This window comes from Terrapene carolina, unplaced genomic scaffold, assembly GCF_002925995.2.
Source record: "Terrapene carolina triunguis isolate 2854851 unplaced genomic scaffold, T_m_triunguis-2.0 Scaffold194, whole genome shotgun sequence".
In the NCBI taxonomy this organism is placed as follows: Eukaryota; Metazoa; Chordata; order Testudines; family Emydidae; genus Terrapene; species Terrapene triunguis.
In genome coordinates, this window is record NW_020664545.1 from 3,810,667 (window position 1) to 3,828,147 (window position 17,481).

The window sequence follows — 17,481 nt, forward strand, 5'->3', positions numbered from 1 at the left end:
AACTAGGAAGAGTGGGATGAAATTGGATGGGAAACAGAGACAGAATGTCAGGAAAAATCTGCCTGATGGTGAGTTTGGCAGTGGGATGGTTTCCAAGAGGAGCTGCTGGAAGCCCCACTAGTTGTGATTTTTAAAAGCAACACTTAAGACTTTGAAGTTGCCTGTTGCTGCAGTATCTGGACAGAGGGCTCGACAGTGTGCTGTAGGAAACAACCAGGCATCGGCCGAAAGATGATTGGGGGACCAGGGCTTTTCCATCTCTAGCTTCTATGATCAGATGTGGGATGGGCACACGTGGGTGTGAGCTCCCTTCTCTGTGTAAACAATGTATTTCTTTTTAGAACTACAGTTAAAATGCTGTGGAAAAAATAACACCGTGTTTATAAATGAAGCTGGCCTCAGGGTAACACCTGTTTATTCTCAATGGTGCATAAATCAGACAACCTTCCCTGCTTGCAGTATCTTTTTTCCCTAGTCTGACCACCAGTGGTGCAAGGGAAGTGTCATGAGTTTGCACCCTCCTTCTCTGATTTTTCCAGACACAAAAAAAAAGTGTGTGTGGGAGATTCCTTACTAAGCAGAAATGGTGTTAACATCTGCAGACCTGTCAGCCCTTTCCGGGCACACCCGAATTCTCTGTTCAACAGAGAATTCTCATGGTGGATCTGTGGGGATAGCAGTGCCCTGCTGCGGGGTTTTGTTGTTCAGGGCTGCACAGAAGTGGTGGTAAGGGATATGCTCCCTGCCTTTGCCTTCTGAAGTGGAAATGGGCAAGGAGAACACAGGCGGTGGACACGGAGGCTTTGAGAAGCATCCATGCTAGAACTGCATTGTTTTAACATGTGATTATTTGGGGGTTTTTTAGTCTGTCTCAAAAGACCTTCCTAGCAATTAAACAATTAAAAAAATCAGAGTTTGGAGCACCTCCCCAAACCAAAGCACCTCCCCCTACCCTGTTATCTTTGGCCAAAATCCAACCCTGCTGGACTTTATCAAATCCCTGAGTTGCAAAACGCCCAGGTTCTTTGTATGATGCAGCTTCCAGCATTGATTGCTCCAGTGAGGAGTTACAGTAATGAGGTTTGCTGCGGGAGGTGTAGCCCTTGAGGTAGATCCAGCGCCCACAACAAAGTCGCTGGGATCTCTAGGAGGGGAGCACTAGGTACTCTGACTGCTAGGTGCCTTGCTGGCATGACACTGGTGTTCTCCATGCCAGTTCTGCGGTGATAGCTGGGTGCATCCTTCCCAGCCCACGCTGACCTGAGGGAGAGTCCCAGGGCCCAATCCTGAACCCCCGAGTTCCTGGGAGTGGCAAACGGGATGTGTAGGTATTTCCTGATTACCCAGCAGTGCTCTGTCTAATCCTGTCTCTCCGGTTAAGCAGACAGCAGTGGTTGTGTATAGGGCAGCATCTTTTAACAGGGACACGTTGTCTGGCCTCCACAGCGTCATAGGATTTCCCCTAGAACTAGGGCTTGAATTCTAGTGCTCATGAAAAATGGGAGACAGATGGCACCGGTCAGAGCCAGGAGTTAGATGGGCAACCGCTGTGCGAGCTTCCCCACACCACTCTGCCTGTGTGTCATGGCAGGCTGGGTGCCAAGGGTCAGGTGTCACCAACGCCCTACATAGTATTGCCAAACAGAGCCATATGATGCTTTCCGGAGCAGTCAGAAGCCAAGATCTTTGCCTCAAGGAACTTGCAAGGTAGCGTTGACACACAGATCTGGCTCTGAGACCAGGAGGCTCAACAGAGACCTCAAGGACTGAATGAGCTGCGGCGGATCGAATTCTGTGCTAGAAGGGGTTGTTCCGGGTGAGGTGTGGGACGTGCCCGTGGGAGCAGCTTGCCTTGTCCCCACTTGGGCTATGTGTCAGGCTCCAGACTGTGAAACCGGCACCTACTTCAGACACTAACCCTGTAGCGCTCCGGGGCCCTTGCTGCAGCCTGAGCTCCTGGCTTTGTTGTTTCAGTTCAGAGGAACACGCTGGACTTCCCCCAGCACGTCTCCCCTCGCAAAGATATCCGCACGGCGAGCACGGAGGCGGACAAAAAGCTCTCGGATTTCGACGTGGAGATGAGCATGAGGCAGGACGTGTACCAGAGGATCGTCTGGCTCCAGGTTCAGAGGAAGGGGGGGGAGGATAACCTGAGTAGACGACAGGCCCAGCATCCCAACAGGGAGTGCACAGGGACCTCCCTATAATTTCAATGAGTCCCTCTCCCTACTGTCGGTCCCATTCAGTTTAGAACTAAATCACAATGTGAGGGCAATATCGTCTAGTAGTTAGAGCAAGAGACTGGGGAATTGGGACTTCTGGGATCTAGTCTCAGCTCTGACTCACTGTGTGACCTTGAGCAAGTCCCGGCCCTTTGTTGTGCCTCAGTTTCCCCATCTTTAAAATGAGGCTGGTGACCTTGACCTACATCCCATGGAGGCTCAGCGTTGGCTAATGATTTGTAATGTGGCTTTGGGATCCGTGGGGACCAGCCTCTTGAATCTAACCCTTCTAGGGGGGTGTTTTCCTCTAGTTTGGGGTCCGCAGACATTGAAACAGGCCGTGCGTAGGACCTACACAAATAACTTGCTGTGGCTGTGTCGCAGCTGTAGATTAGCAAACCCCACTCCCTGCACTGTCGCTCCTTCAGCTCTGGACGCTCCCCCTTTTTGTCTGACAGGAGAAGGCGGAAAGTGCTTCCCTGAGGCCTGAAGCGAAGAGGTATCTAGAGAGGCTGATTAAACTGGGTAAACGAAATGGCCTTCACCTCCCGGAGGAGACGCAGGAGGTGAGACTGTCAATAGTATGGTAAATAGCTGTACAGAGGGGTAACTACGGCTAAAGGAGTGTGATCTCGTGGCTAGACCAGAAGACTGTCAGCCTGGACTCCTGGGTTCTATTCCTGGCTCTATCACTGACTCAGGGCAAGTCAGATTTTCCCTCCTGTAAAGTGGGGATAATACACCTGTCAGCCTGGGGAGCTAATCTCTGTACCCTTTGGGATCCCGGGCTGAAGAGAGCCACAGTAGAACATAGCAGCCTCGGAATGACAGCAGCCCCCAGCCCGAGAGCGATAGTAACGTGAAGTTTGCATGTGGGGGGCAGAGGTTCTGTAAGGGAGCTGCGGAACAGTGAGCAGATTTAGCTTGACTAGGGTAACCCTCCTTTCACGGGCCGCACTGCAGCAGGAAGGGCTAGAGGGAGGTTGGGGGACTTGACAAGCAGGGGAAATGAAATCAGCCGATGGCCGGACGGACCTTAAACACCCACCGCTCCTTGAGCTGGCCACACACAGACGGGCCCGGGGCGTGATGGCCAGGCTTCCAGCAGGCGTGATCAGAGATTGCCTGTCCCAGGTTGAGATCTCTGTGTGTCTGCACAGCCGGCCCTGTTTGGAGAGAAGCCAGTAACAAACACTAAGGGACCGGGTGCGCACAGAACTGACCTCGCACTGCCAACGGCGATGCTCCGCTTCCTCCCCCGGTTTAGTTGGGTCTGACGACGTGTCTGTCTATATTTTTTCAAAAGAAAGTCAAAGCCATTAAGAAAAGGCTGAGCCTGCTCTGCATTGACTTCAACAAGAACCTGAACGAAGACACCACCTACCTGCCCTTCTCCAAGGAGGAACTGGGTAAGGGCTGCTCGCGGTCGGAGGAACCAGGCCTACTGGCGCCTCCAGGAAGATTTGCTTCTCCTGGCGCTAAGTCTCCAGGGATTGGTTCATCCCCCTTCTGTGACGATGACCCGTCTTCTCCGAGCTCGCTCTGTAACTGCCCGATCAAGCGGGAATCTGCCAGTAGAAATAACTGGCAGCTGCTGCTGGCCTGAGCTTGCTTCGGTCCAGGTGAAGCAGCGTGAGAGTTGCCAGTTACACCCAGCCACAAAGCCCCTTTTGGCTGGTGCGCTCGCCGGTTTGCAGGGAAGAAGGTCCTTCCCGTGCTTCCTGATTAAGCCGCCCCAGAGCGCACTGCCTGGGGAGCGGCATGGCCGTGTGGGGGTCTGCAGGTAACCCTCAAAGTCCGTCCGTCTTTGTCTCCTCTCCTCCTCCAGGGGGGCTCCCCGAGGACTTCCTGAACTCCCTGGAGAAGACAGAGGACGGCAAGCTGAAGGTCACCCTGAAGTACCCGCACTATTTCCCCCTCATGAAGAAATGCTACGTGCCTGAGACGAGGAGGAAGGTGGAGGAAATGTTCAACTCCAGGTGCAAGGAGGTAGGTGGATGAAGGTCTTGGGGCAGAACTCCTGAGCATGCAAACCTGTTAGCCTAGAGCACAGCACTGGCTTTCACCCTAAGCCACAGCCTCCCATCCAGGCCACTGACATGGGGACCGAGCGCCAAAGAGTGTTTCCGTATGTAGGTCACCGGTGCCAGCTGTGGCCCGGAGCCCCTTGGTGCCGGCTGGCCAAGGGCACAGGGGAAGCGTCACCCTGGCCCAGATCAGTGGCGACTGCAGGCCACCATCATCTGAGGACAGTTCAGTGGCCCATTTGAAACGAGCGTGGTGGGACTCAGGCCAGGGGCCTGCGCCACCCAACCCGCCATCCCAATGAGCATTCTCAGTGGAGAAGCCAAGGGTTTGAAAGGGTGGTGGAGGCTCTGGCTGGGCTGTCTGGTTTGGGTGGGTCCTAGCCTAGCCTTTAGGCGTGAGGGCACTAACTTGCTGCTGCTTTCCCGGGGTGGCTGCTCTGTTCCACCTTGGCCTTCGTGCCTCCTCTCTGCCCGGCACTTCCAGCTCCACAGGCTGAGCTTTCTTCTCCGTTGCAGGAGAACTGCTTGATCCTCAAGGAGCTGGTGGACCTGCGGGCTCAGAAATCTGACCTCCTGGGCTTCGACACTCACGCTGATTTTGTGCTGGAAATGAACATGGCGAAAACCAGCAAGACCGTGGCTTCCTTCTTAGGTACCGCACCTGGCTTTGGAAGGGGAGGGTCTGGGTTTTCCTGCACATCCTTCTCTCATGCATCTTCCCCCTCTTTGTCTGTCCAGATGAGCTGGCCCAGAAGCTGAAGCCCCTGGGGGAGAAGGAACGGGCTGTGATCCTGGACCTGAAGAAGAAAGAGTGCAAGAAGCGGGACTTGGAGTTTGACGCCCGCATCAACGCCTGGGACATGCGCTACTACATGAACCAGGTGGAGGAGACCAAGTACAGCGTGGACCAGAACCTGCTGAAGGAGTATTTCCCCATGCAGGTGGTCACTGCTGGCCTGCTCGACATCTACCAGGAGCTGCTGGGCCTGAGCTTCCACCCGGAGGAGCACGCCCAGGTCTGGCACGAGGACGTCCAGCTCTACTCGGTGAAGGACATCGCCTCGGGCAAGACCATCGGGCAATTCTACCTGGATTTGTACCCCCGGTGAGTCCCCCGCAACACCAGAGCGAGGGAGACGGGCTTAGGAGCCAGATCCTTGGGGACGGTGGATCTTGTAACCCAGGCACACGGGGGAACCTCCCGCACCCCCTTTGGAGTGACTGGGGAGTCTGTCTGCAGGAGGGTTTTGGGCTCTGGACTCCTTCCCAGTGTGACTATGGAACCGGTTGCCTATGGCTAGTCGGGCAGGGTGTGGCGCTGCCACCTGAGGGCGAGAGTTGTGTTTGTGGCTCTCTCCTTGTGCCATCCATCCCTGGCAGTACGTCAGCACTGCGCGCCTTCCCCTCAGAGCGGCGTTAGCTTTATCCCTGCAGTCAGCAGGGCCTGACTACGAGGTGAGGGCGCATGGTGCTGAGTGGGGTTTCCCACTGTCACCCAGCAGCTCTCCGTTGCGCCTTGCTCTGGGGTGTGTTCCTTGTCCGACACCTCCGTGAGGCCCAGCCCTGGGGTGTTTTCCCCATCCCTTCTGAGCTGCAGTGACAGCCACCCCCACAGCCGCCAGAGAAGTCCTGAATCCCACATCCCTGCAGCCTCCCTCTTCTCTCTGGTGGGTGCCTGACCACCTCCGCTCCCACCAAAGCAGCACAACAAGCGCCGAACATCCAGCTCCCCTATATAACTCATCCTGGGGAGACGGCAGCTGGGGGGCTTTGCCGTCCCAAACCACTTGCTAGGGTCAGCTTGAGATCTGCTGTGTGCTCCTGCAGTGGGATTGGCTCTGTCCCTCGATCCCGATGGAGAAGGAACAGGGGTCCGGTTGGTCCACCCGATCCCAGCGAGCACTTGGCCTGCATGAATCCGTCAGTGCCTTGTAGACGACCCCTGGGCTCTGATAGGCTCTCTAGGTGACGGGGCTGGGCTGGATGTGCTGGTACGTCCGTCTGACAGTCTCCTCCACCCACTCTAGGGAGGGGAAGTACGGGCACGCGGCCTGCTTCGGCCTGCAGCCGGGCTGCCTGCTGCCGGACTCCAGCCGTCAGATCTCCGTCGCTGCCATGGTAGCCAACTTCACCAAGCCCACGCCGGACGCGCCGTCTCTGCTGCAGCATGACGAGGTGGAGACCTACTTCCATGAGTTCGGCCATGTCATGCACCAGCTCTGCTCACAGGTAAGGGCGGGGCCGCATGGGGGCCAGCGGGGCGCTGGCTCCTCCTAGCGCCACAGAATGCTGCAAGGGGAGAAGGGTGGAGCGCTGGCCAGAGCCAGGCAGAGAGCAAGGGGTGCAGACATCCTCCTGCACAGCTCTGCCGGTGCCCCTCGATCCCAACCTGCAGCTCCTCCGATACTCTGCTATCCCACCCAGCTCTGCCCATGAGCCGCAGCCCCCACTTTGCCAATCCATTGCCACACTCATGCGATAACTGACCGTTGTGCCACGCAGTGCGGCGGCTTGGGACAAGCGAACACTCCCGGGGACAAGCCTGAGAGCAGCAAACTCATCTCACTTATGATGGAGGCTCTAAATTCCAATCTCCGTGCTTGCCAAGCCCGATCATTGAATTGTGGGCTTCCAGTGGCCAGCTGGGTTGGCTCATTCCTCACCCCCAGGTGGGCACTGACTGGGACAGGGGGGATCTGTGTCGGTACTCTGTGTCCGCTCCGACTGGGCTGCGTTGTAACAGCGTGTGCGTCTCGTAGGCAGAGTTTGCCATGTTCAGCGGGACCCATGTGGAGCGGGACTTTGTTGAAGCCCCGTCTCAGATGCTGGAGAACTGGGTGTGGGAGAAGGAGCCCCTGGTGCGCATGTCCAAACACTACAAAACCGGCAGCCCCATGCCCGACGAACTGCTGGAGAAGCTCATCCAATCCAGGCAGGCGAACACAGGTAGGAGCCATGGTGCCTTCCCCTCCCGTTGGGGTCGGCCTTGTCTCACCCCTCTGCTGTGCCGGTGGGGGGTGGGGTTGGCGGGGAAGGAACCCACCTGTGATCATTAGCAGTCATGGGGCAGGAGGGGCTGCAGGTCCGGATTGAGGGGCATGAGCGGGGGGCTCAGCACTGGAATAGTGGGAGGTTGCAGGACAGGCTTGGGGAGGTCGTGGCAGAGCTGGGGGCGGGGGGGAAGCAGGCACTCGCAGCCGGTCTCGGCCGGCTGTTACCCACCCGCCGTGGCCTCCCCGCGGAGGCGCTGTCTGGCTCACGCTTTGCCTCCCTCTCCCCTCCTGTGACAGGGCTGTTCAACTTGCGTCAGATCGTCCTGGCAAAGGTGGACCAGGCCCTTCACACCCAGACGAAGGCAGACCCCGTGGAGGAGTACGCCCGGCTGTGCGAGGAGGTGCTGGGCATCCCCGCCACCCCAGGTACCCACCTGGCACTGATGGGCAGGCTGGTTCTACGGGCTCTGGGGAGAGGGGCTGTGGCTGCTCCCGCCCAGTCCACGGTAAAATCTTCTCTCTGAAGATCACGTCAAGGGGAAGGAGCTTTTCTTCTTTTCCTGGCCTCCTGCCTCCGCACGGTCCAGGGCAGACTCTCAAAACGCTCGGTGCCAGCTGGGCGAAAGACCAGCAGAAATCGCTCCCCTGTGCCCCACAGCAGGGGGGCTAGAGCCACTGGCTATTCCCAGCCCCAGCCTATCAAGGCAGCTTTGCCTTGCTCTGCTTGGGCACGTCAGCCACAGTTAGGGCGGCATGTCGAGGAGCGCTGGGCTCGAGGAACGAGCCATTCACTCCATTGGGAGCAGCGTTAAGCGAGTGCCGAGCATGGTGGAAAATCTCTCCTCTCTTTCCCCCCCCCCCCCCCCCCCGGTGATCACAGGGAAGTTGATCTGATGCCTGGGCTGGTAAATTTCCACATCGGGTTTTTGCAGCTTGAATCAAGGATGTCATGGTCCAGTGTGTCTCCCCTCCTCCCCCCGCCCGCTCCTCAGGCAATTGTCTCAGTGCCTGACTCCTGCAGCGCGTCTCTTCAGCGTGTCTGTCTTAATTCCCAAGGTACGAACATGCCGGCCACGTTTGGCCACCTGGCTGGAGGCTACGATGCCCAGTACTATGGCTACCTCTGGAGCGAAGTGTATTCCATGGACATGTTCCACACGCGCTTCAAGCAGGAGGGGATCATGAACTGTAAGGTAATGGAAGCTCCTGTCTGTCTGTCTCCCCAGTGCGTGATAGAAATGCTGCCTGCTGTGGGAATATCGGCCCCGCGGGAGGGGCGAGGTGATCCGCCGGGAGACCCTCCCTGGCTGTGATCAGCCCAGAGCGTGCGGAGGGGGTTAGCACAGGCAGCAGCATTACGGGATGAGAGCTCTCTCCCTCGCTGGTCTCCCATGCCCTGATCCCTCCTCCCCCTCTGTCTCTCTTCCCCCCCCGTCTCCCCCTGCAGGTGGGCATGGATTACAGGAACTACATCCTGCGTCCTGGAGGGTCCGTGGATGCGTGTGACATGTTGAGGAGGTTCCTGGGTCGAGACCCCAAGCAGGATGCCTTCCTGGCCAGTAAAGGACTGAAGGTTGAGTCCAGCTCGCTGCCTTCAGCCTGCTGAAAACCCGCCCGCCGCCCTGTGAGTAGAGCCAGCTCCTGTGTCTGCGAACCCGTCCTCCTGAGCCAGAGAACCAGGCAGCACCAGACTCCTCTGTCGTCCAAACACCCGCCGGGTGGGCTGACACCGCGGCTGCTCTTCGTCCCCAGAGCGAACGTAGGGCCTCCGGCAGAGGGGTTTAGATCCGGCGCTGCCATTTCCCCTCTCTGGAATGACCGGGGCAGGCGGTGCAATCTGTTACCCTTTGGCGCAGCGTGTGTGTGTGTGTGTGTGTTATAAGTAGCCCATACAAATTGGCTTGAAGCTGAAACTTTGCACCCAGAGGGTCTGCACCAGGGCGCAGCTCGAGAGGGGGGTGGGGGGGGGACGTGTTAAAAATTGGATTCACCATTTTAGAAGTGGCACCGTTGTTTAAGAGCTGAGACTTCCCCAGCCCTCAGCTTGTTTTGTGCCCGAAGGTAAAATCACGGCTCTGATCGTAAAACAAACGACTAGAGAGAGAACTAAAGGGCAGGGGGGATTTGGGCTCGGTCTCCTCTCCAGTGGGCAGATTGGAAACCTCCGAATAAACCCGGCTGCGAGGCCAAGATGTAAAAAGCCACGAAGTGCACCTGTGCTATCTTAATAGCCTCGCTCACCCCAAAAGGAATATTCCCCTCCACACTACAAGCCTGCTGGGCGAGTGGGGGGGTTAGTCCCCTCCCGCCCCAGCATCACCACCTGGGTCGAGGAGACTCGGCTCAGAACTTCCCCCGTTTTGTTTTGATCAAAGCAAATGCAATTCCAGCCCATTTCAGAAGGGGCGCCGTCCCCTCTCCTCCTCTTCCTCCCCTAGTGGGTGAGTGTTTCAGAACTGGAAGGGACCCCATCCTGCAAAGGTACCAAGCGCCCTCTTCTGGGCGGTCAATACTTTGCAAGCTCGGATGCTAACAACGCCGGGGGGGCGTCAATATTGTAACATTACCGGGCCGCTGCATCTCCGGTCCAGGAAGCTGGGGCCACAGACACACGACAGCAACGTGGCCCGCAGGGATACAAAGACCTAGGGGCCTAGTGACCTGGCTAGGGATCCTTTAATGTCCACCTGGGGAGCTGGTGAAAGTCAGCTGGCTCAGGGCCCTGTTTGCACTGCAGAGAAACCTGTGTGAGCAGCGACTCCATCCGCCCTCGGGTACGGCCTAGCGCAGAGGCCAGTGCTAGCACCATGTGCCTCCCTCGCTGACTAGCCACTTCTCGCCTGCTTGCAGGCTGTCGTCAGAGGCGTTGGTCTCCCCCTGCAATCCAGGCGTCTGGCGGTGGGTTGCTCAGACCCTTGACTGACTGACGCATCCGTTATGAAATGCTCCATAGGCTGTGGCTGTGAATCAGTCCCTCCTCCCCTGCCCCGAGATGGCTAACCGCTGTCTTCGCTCATTTCGGCAAGGTCCCTTTTTGGTCTAGTGTTTTGCTGTGCTGTGTAAAACCAAGCAGGGACGCGATTCAGCTCCTTCTTGTACAATGATCCAGCTGAGTTGCATCATCTACTCTCCCCCCTGCTTCTCCTCAGGGACGGTAGAAAACCACGGCAGATTCTGGCTAAAACTGTTCTTCCTCCTCCATATCTGAAATTTCATACTTCTTGAGTCCTACTCTTGTATAGTGTAACACTAGATGTAAGACAGGGAGAGTCATTGGAAATATTTATTAGCTGCTTAATGTCAATTACTGCTGCTGCTGGACTGAGTGTTACAGAACTGCCAGGCAGGAATCTCACCTACTTCTTTTAGCGGATGCACTTTGAAGCATCGCTTTTAAGGACTGTAGCAAAGTGTGAATTCACTTAAATGGTACAAGCCTCCCACTAGGGTAAGATTTGACGTATAAATTGATTCTTATCCACCCCCCTTTTTCTCTGTGCTTATCCCCCAAACCACTGTTGATCCATCTCTGTTCTAACTGCAGCTGGTAAATGGGGTTAAAACCCAAATAACCAACCTTTTTATTTTCTGTCTGAAATTTCCCCCAAACTCCCCCGCCCTGGGCAGGGCAAGGCGAGCGCAAACAGAGAGAGGTGCAAAGTTTTTAAAAGTAGTCACTGAATTTGAGCTCCTCAATTGTTGGGAGAGCCAACCTGAGTCTCTCAAGGCTTGTTGTTTTTTTCCTGAGGGTGTTGATTTCAGCTGGAACGGTGGGTGCCCGGTGCTGTTATTGGACCTTTCTGAAAACGTGTGCCACTCTTGTAAAAAGAACACCTGCAGCTGTGTTTCTTGCTTCGGCTTAAAGGGTCCCCCCCATTCATTTAAAACTCACACTTCCGCCTGGATTAAAAGATCTGGGGGTGGGTGGATATTTTCCCTATGTTTTCACTAGGAATGTAAATATCGGTTTAAAAAGTTAACCAGTTAAACGATTAAAATTCTATCGGTTAACTGGTTAACCGCTAACCGATGTTGCTCTGGCAGGGCGGCAGGGGATGGGGTCCTGCCGGGACCACTCCAGCCCGCCCGACCCGGTGCCGTGTCCTGCCCGACATGGCCGGGCCCGCTCCAGGTTTCCCACCCGGCCCGGCGCGGCCGGGGCTGGAGTCCTGCTGGCCGGTGCAGCCAGCTGCAGGGGTTAACGGTTAAGGGCCGGTTAACGGTAAGCCTAATGCTTACCGGTGAACCTTTTACATCCCTCGTTTTCACCCCCCACCCTGTGCATTTGACAGCACTTCATGAAACTGATTTCCGTGGGGCCAGGATGTCACCCACCGTTCTGCTCTTCTCTGGTCAGTTTGCCTTGTTTTGGGTTTCTCAGTAACAGGAGAGAGAAATGTTTTGTTTCTCCACAAAGGAAAATGGGGGTGTAAACATTCACCCAAATTGGAGAAGGCTCCAGGCCCCAGGGACTGGAGTAGAAACTGCAACCGCTTTCGATTCTTTTCTTTTACCAGACTCGATTTCAGGATGTCTTTGCCCCTTTAACAACCTTCACATTTTAGAGTGCCCAGCTCAGGAGCTCGCCCCCAGCCTGTGCTCCGAGAAACAGCGTCTACCCCTGTGCTGCTGTTCGGCAGCTGGATGCAGCTCTGTCTGCCAAGCCTGGCTGAGCAGATTTGGGCAATGGGGAAGGATAGAAACCGAACTCCGGGAGTTTAGCTCCTTGTGGGAGATGGCAGGGTCTGCCATGGGCAGGCCGTCCCTGCCACCTCCTGACTTTCCGCTCTTCCATTCTCCCTGGGCGGGGCGAGACTGTTGTTTTCTGGTGCTTCTGTTGGCATGGCAGCTGCTGCAAACAACGTGAACAATCCGGACAGGACCCCTGCCCGCAACCTGTCCAGCCCCCCCTCTTTGAATTGCAAATCAACCCCTACCCTTAAGTTCCAGCTTCAGGATCCTCCACACAAAATGTGTTACATTGTAAGAGCAACACCTGCCAGCCACCTTGGCGCCCCCCCCCCCCCCCCCCCGCAGCTTCCTTTGATTCTCATTTCCTTCTCCGGCTGTGAACATCAAAAGGGCTCAGTGACTGTTACGTCTCTGCTGTTACCCAGAAACCTGTCGCCATGTACAGCCAAATGTGTCAAGATGCTGAGCGCCCTGGACGCAGGATTGGAACGTTATCCCCCTGTAGAAAACTGGGCTGCGCTATGGGATGGGTTCCGCTGGATCTCTTCGTTAAATCTTTGAAATAAAGCATCCCCCCCCCCCAATTCAGATTGTTTTAAATTCCACCCCCCACCCCTTCTGTATTTATTTGTATAAAGAAATCGTAGCTTTTCCCCTCCGCGCCTGGCTCAGTGTTATTCACCACGAAAAATCCAGATACACAAAAGGATCAGCAAAAATGGCTTCACGAGCCATGCAGGTGAAACCACCTATGCAGCCCTGTCTCCCTGCCCCTTCTGGTGACCGGGGAAGGCGATTGGATGTGGGATCCTTTCTCGCCGCCCACCTCCCCGTTATTTGGGTCGGCTTCCGGACGTTCCATCCCTGGGCTGGGTATGTAAGAAGTGATGTGATGTGTACTTTACATGCGTTTTCTCTCTCCCCCCGTTCTAGACATAAGCTCTGTCTCTGGGCATCCGCGCACACATGGCTCATCGCTGTTATGTATCAATAGTGTGGGTGGGTTTCTTTTTTAAGTGTAAAGTTTCTGGGATTAAGGGATCTGCCTTTTGACCTCCTTCCCCGCCCCCTTCAACCCACTTAGTCTTTTTACTGAATAAGCTGGAATGGGATAAACTGTACGCTTTCCTCTCTTCTAACCAGGCCTCTGTGCTGCGCCTCTCAGAGCTCGCCTTTGCGGTTTGCATGCAGAGGCTGGAATTCGTGTCCGCCCCGGGTCACAGGGAGGCACCTTTAGTTGTGGACCCTCCCTATCGTCCCACACAACCCACCAAACGCTGTGGCAATCTGTGCTCAAGGCGGGCTCAGGACTGGAATAGCAGCGTGGCTCTAAGCTGTATTGGTAGCCTGTGTGGTGTCCCCTCAAAGCAGGGAGCGCTCGTCCCCTCGCTTTCACTAGCACTGGAATTGACTCACGTGCCCCATGGCAAGGAACAAACCCGTACCGCACTGGGCACCTTGGCCTCGGAGCGTGGCCACTTTCCCCTCTGACCCCGTTTCGCCTCCCCCGATCCAGCCGGGGCAGAGGTCAGGTTATTTTCTGTTAATCTCCTCCCAGGCCAGGGTGGTGCCCGTGGAGTTTTGTAACGGTCACGTCCAGCCCTGCTTGTTACCGGGGTTGGATTTTACATGGTTCTTAGCGCTAATAAAGAGTTTTCGTAAACTGAGCTGATGTCACTCGGTCTCTGCCCACGCCTCGTCTCGAGAATGTTGGGGAAAGAGAAGGGAAAAGCTTCTGGTGGGCTTCAGCAGGACTCCTGTCTTTGGTGAGAGCAAACCTCAGCATCTCTAATGTATTTATCATCACAGCATGTCTGGGCTGTTCTACCCATTGTGCAGATGGGAGCATTGAGGCAGAGAGAGATTGTGACTTGCCCCGGGTCACAGGGAGACTGTGGCAGACCAGGAATTGAATGTGGGACTTCCACGTCCTAAGTTAGCACTCACCAGCTTTCCTCCCTCTTTCCACCCTTATACCTCCTTAAATTACAGGGTTGATGGTTATCCTGGGCGTTGCAGTTGCTCCTAGCAGCCCCAGTCATGTGCCAGGACTCCACTGTGCTAGGTGCTGTACAAACCCAGAATAAAGAGCCGGGCCCTGCCCTGCAGAGCTCTGAACAATCGGACACTGAACAATCAGTGTTTTATTTCATAACCCACGTCCTAAGATGTGGCTCATGGCTACAGCTCTCCCCACACTGCCGTTCCCCGCTGCAGCCCATTGCACGGTGCTGGGATCACGGGGGCTTTGAGCATGGATGTCTGGGGCTGCAGAAAGCACTTCTCCCCTGCAGGGGGCAGCGTGCAGCCGTTTTCTGCCCCATGCAGCAGGACTGGTCTGCGGCTGTTCCCATGCAGACCCGTCTGGGCTTCGGGCATGTCCTTTCGTCTCCAGGGCTCAGAACTCGGGGGCTGGCCTGGGCTGGGCTCTATTTTTGGAGCAGTTTAGGAGGGTGGCTGCTGGGGTGGGGGAGAGGATCAGGTTTTCCCTTCCCAGCTGGGAGTTGGGACCACAAGGCGACGAGGCCTGCCACAGCTGTAGTGGGAATGGGCCTTCCCTGGCCAGCCGGGGCTAGACGTGATGGATTCTAGAGCTCGCCGCCGTCTGGGCTTCTCCGACCCGAAATAAGGCGGGTGGAGCCGGGGCCGTGGGCAGGATCACCTTGACCATCGCTGACCTTTGCATTCCTCTGCTCCCATCCTGTCTCCCCCCCCGCCCCCGAACCAACTCCCCCAGGGCAGCCTATCGCTTTACAAACAGCTCTGCGTGCTTGGCAGGCGCCCGGGCATTGTGTTCAGGCCGGGGGCTGGAGCAGAGGCTCCGGTGAAATCAGCCAAAGAACCCCCCCTTCTACCCCCCGGGAGCTGGAGACGGGCTCTGCTATTCGTACCCTCCTGACGGGCCCCATCTGGGTCCTCCCTGCAACCCCAGCTGGTGCGCTTGGGCCTCGTTCTTAACCCTGGCGGGGCTGGGTGTCAGGCAGGCCGTGCCAAGCGGAGGAGGGGCAGCGCCTAGAGGTGGGGGCAGCCTGCCCTCTTAGGCCCGCTCGGATCGCCTGGGACGCTCTTGCAGCCGGTTCCTCTGGCACGTGCTAGAGCCCAGGAGCAGAAACCAAGGCAGATCTAGCTGCTCAATGGAGCCTCTCCCTCCTGCAGTGAATCTGGCCCTCGTACAGCCCCTAGCGTAATGTGGCCTTCATCTCCGCAGGGCCCACCTGTGCCAGGCATGCTGTTTGCCAGCCTCCTACCTGCCTGCAGCCCTTATGCCACCCCCGAGGGGGCAGCTTTGTCTGCTGGGTGTTTTCAGCTGAGGGTGTTGGGGTCTGGCTGTTCGAAGCCATGCCCCCCGCATGCCCTGGTGGTGAAAGAGCCCGGCCCCGCAGCGGCGCTCCTGTGGCACATCCATGAACATGAACCCGGCAGTGCCGCGCTCCCTGCACCATGCAGCCTGCCAGCCCATGAGCTGTCTGGGGCAGGGACTGCGTCTTCCTCTCTGGATGGTGCCCAGCACCGCAGGGGCCCGATTCTGATGAGGAAGGTTGGGTGCTACCCCATGAGCATTTGCCCCCGCGTGAGGGCGTGTGGCATGGGGGTGAATGCTAACCCATGCGCACACCCACTCTCAGGCGGGGCAGAAGGGATCCCTAGTGCTTGGGGGGGGGCGAAGAGCCAGCCCCAGTCCCAGCCTGATTTGTCCTGTCTGGTCTTTTAATACATGGCTGCAGTTTAAATAGCAGAACCCGAATTAGCCCTGCCAGGCAGCCAGGGTGCTCGGCCAGGCTTCACTGCAGGGGGGGTACGAGCAGGCTACCTCTCTCCCAGCACCCAGGCTCCCCCTCGATTTCTCCAGCTGGTCCTGCCCAGGGAGGGATGGGACAGGCCGGGGCCTGTAGGGAAATGGAGGCACAGCAAGGGGAAGAGACTGTCCCAGGAGAAGCAAGTGGGGAGGGGGCAGGAGTCTGGGCCCTGGCATGTGAACCACACACCTCCCTGCTCCTGGCGCCTCTTCCTGGGCAGGGCTGTCATGCAGGGGGCATGGAGTGCCGCGGGCGCCAGACCCAGGGCATGAAGCACCCAGCTAGGACCCATGGGAGGGGGAAGGGCTTGGCAGAGCCGGGAAAGCCATGACATGGGACTTGCTGCAGCGCTGGCCCCGTGGTCCTTGGTCCGTTCTCGCAGGGGCTCGTTCCCAAGTGGGGGCTCTGCGGGGGGAGCAGGGCGCATTCCTCCACCGTGTACGGCTGAAAGGGCCCGATAGGCTCGTCGCTGGGACCTTGTCGCACTCAAGGGGCTAATCTCCGAACACGGGGCATGTGAGCCGGGCTCTGCATTCTTGGCAAGGGCCGGCCATGGGGGGGTCAGACACAGAACAGCTCCCTATAGGGCCAGGGCTATGGGCACCCACCCTGGCCAGCCACCGCCAGCAGCATTAGCTCATTCCGCTCCAACCCAGTATGCCAGTGGCCAGGATGACAAGCGCCCGGGCTGTAACCACTGCACACCCCCGCCTTCCCCGCCAGCCCGCTGCACACCCAACACGTGCTCTCCTCTTCCTCCCGGCCGAAAGCCAATGCCACGGGGCCTTGGGGCTGGTTAGTCACGGCTCTGCCGGGCCAGGGCCTTTCGGAATCAGCAGCCGCCTGTTGTTACAACCTCTGACCCCAGCTGGCTACGGAAGAGCGAGAGGCCTTTGCCCTGCTTAGCGCGAGCCCCTATCGCCAGAGCTGGAATTTCCTGTTGTTTCTCCGCTAAGCACGTTAGCCAAAACATGCACATGGGCGTGTACGCGTGTGTGCAAGGACGCACCGAGACAGACGTGTGCGTGTACCCAGGGGTGTGCCAGGACAGGCAGACACAGACGCATGGACCCACCCGGGTAAGTGCACACCCAGACGCATGCATGTACCCACACGCGTAAGGGCACACACGTGTACAAACACACGCACACATACCCCTGTGCCTGGCACCTCCATGAGCCAGGCTCTCTGGGCCCCCCATGGGCTCTGCTCAGTGCTGCCCCCTGCAATTCATGTCGCACCCGGCGGGTGACGCAGGGCCACAGCGAAGCAGCTGGCGGAGACTCGCGCTCGGGTGCAGCCCACGCTATTGGATCGGGGCAGGGGCAGTGGAGGAAGTGACAACCCCAGCCCCACTCAAGGAACAAGACCAGCCAGGCAGGCTGGGGCAGCGCCACTCGGCTGCCCTCTGCCCTCTCTCCCGCCCAGTCGGGCAGCGCCCTGCCCCTCAGGCCCCTGATGTGCTGCCAGGGCCTTGCTCCCAGCTGGTGCCCGCTTGTCTGGCTGCTCTGGGCGTCAGCGTCCTGCAGCGCTCGCTGTGATCCACATGTGGGTGGGTTTGTGAGAGCCCTCCAGGGGCTGCAAGGTGCTGTGGGGGGGATTCCCCGCCATCCCTTTACAGAGGAAGGGCAGCTGCTGAGCAGGGCTGGATGCTTCCTACCCCAGCGCAGGCTCAGCTCAGTGCCACGTGCACTAGGATGGAAACCAGGCGTGGGAAGGGAGAACAGACTAAGCCTCTGGCCCTTTCAGT

General features: G+C 57.5%; 1 protein-coding gene across 1 annotated transcript; it reads left to right on the forward strand.

Annotated features, from left to right (window-relative positions):
- Positions 1–1,984: 1,984 nt before the first annotated feature.
- THOP1 (thimet oligopeptidase 1) lies at positions 1,985–13,601 on the forward strand. The gene is made up of 12 exons (XM_026654912.2): positions 1,985–2,123; positions 2,681–2,788; positions 3,529–3,631; positions 4,051–4,211; positions 4,766–4,901; positions 4,988–5,354; positions 6,277–6,478; positions 7,009–7,195; positions 7,540–7,668; positions 8,299–8,435; positions 8,690–8,866; positions 13,078–13,601. Exons 1-11 carry the CDS (start codon positions 2,079–2,081, stop codon positions 8,846–8,848), a joined length of 1,734 nt encoding a protein of 577 aa, XP_026510697.1. The 5' UTR covers positions 1,985–2,078; the 3' UTR covers positions 8,849–8,866; positions 13,078–13,601.
- Positions 13,602–17,481: the final 3,880 nt, after the last annotated feature.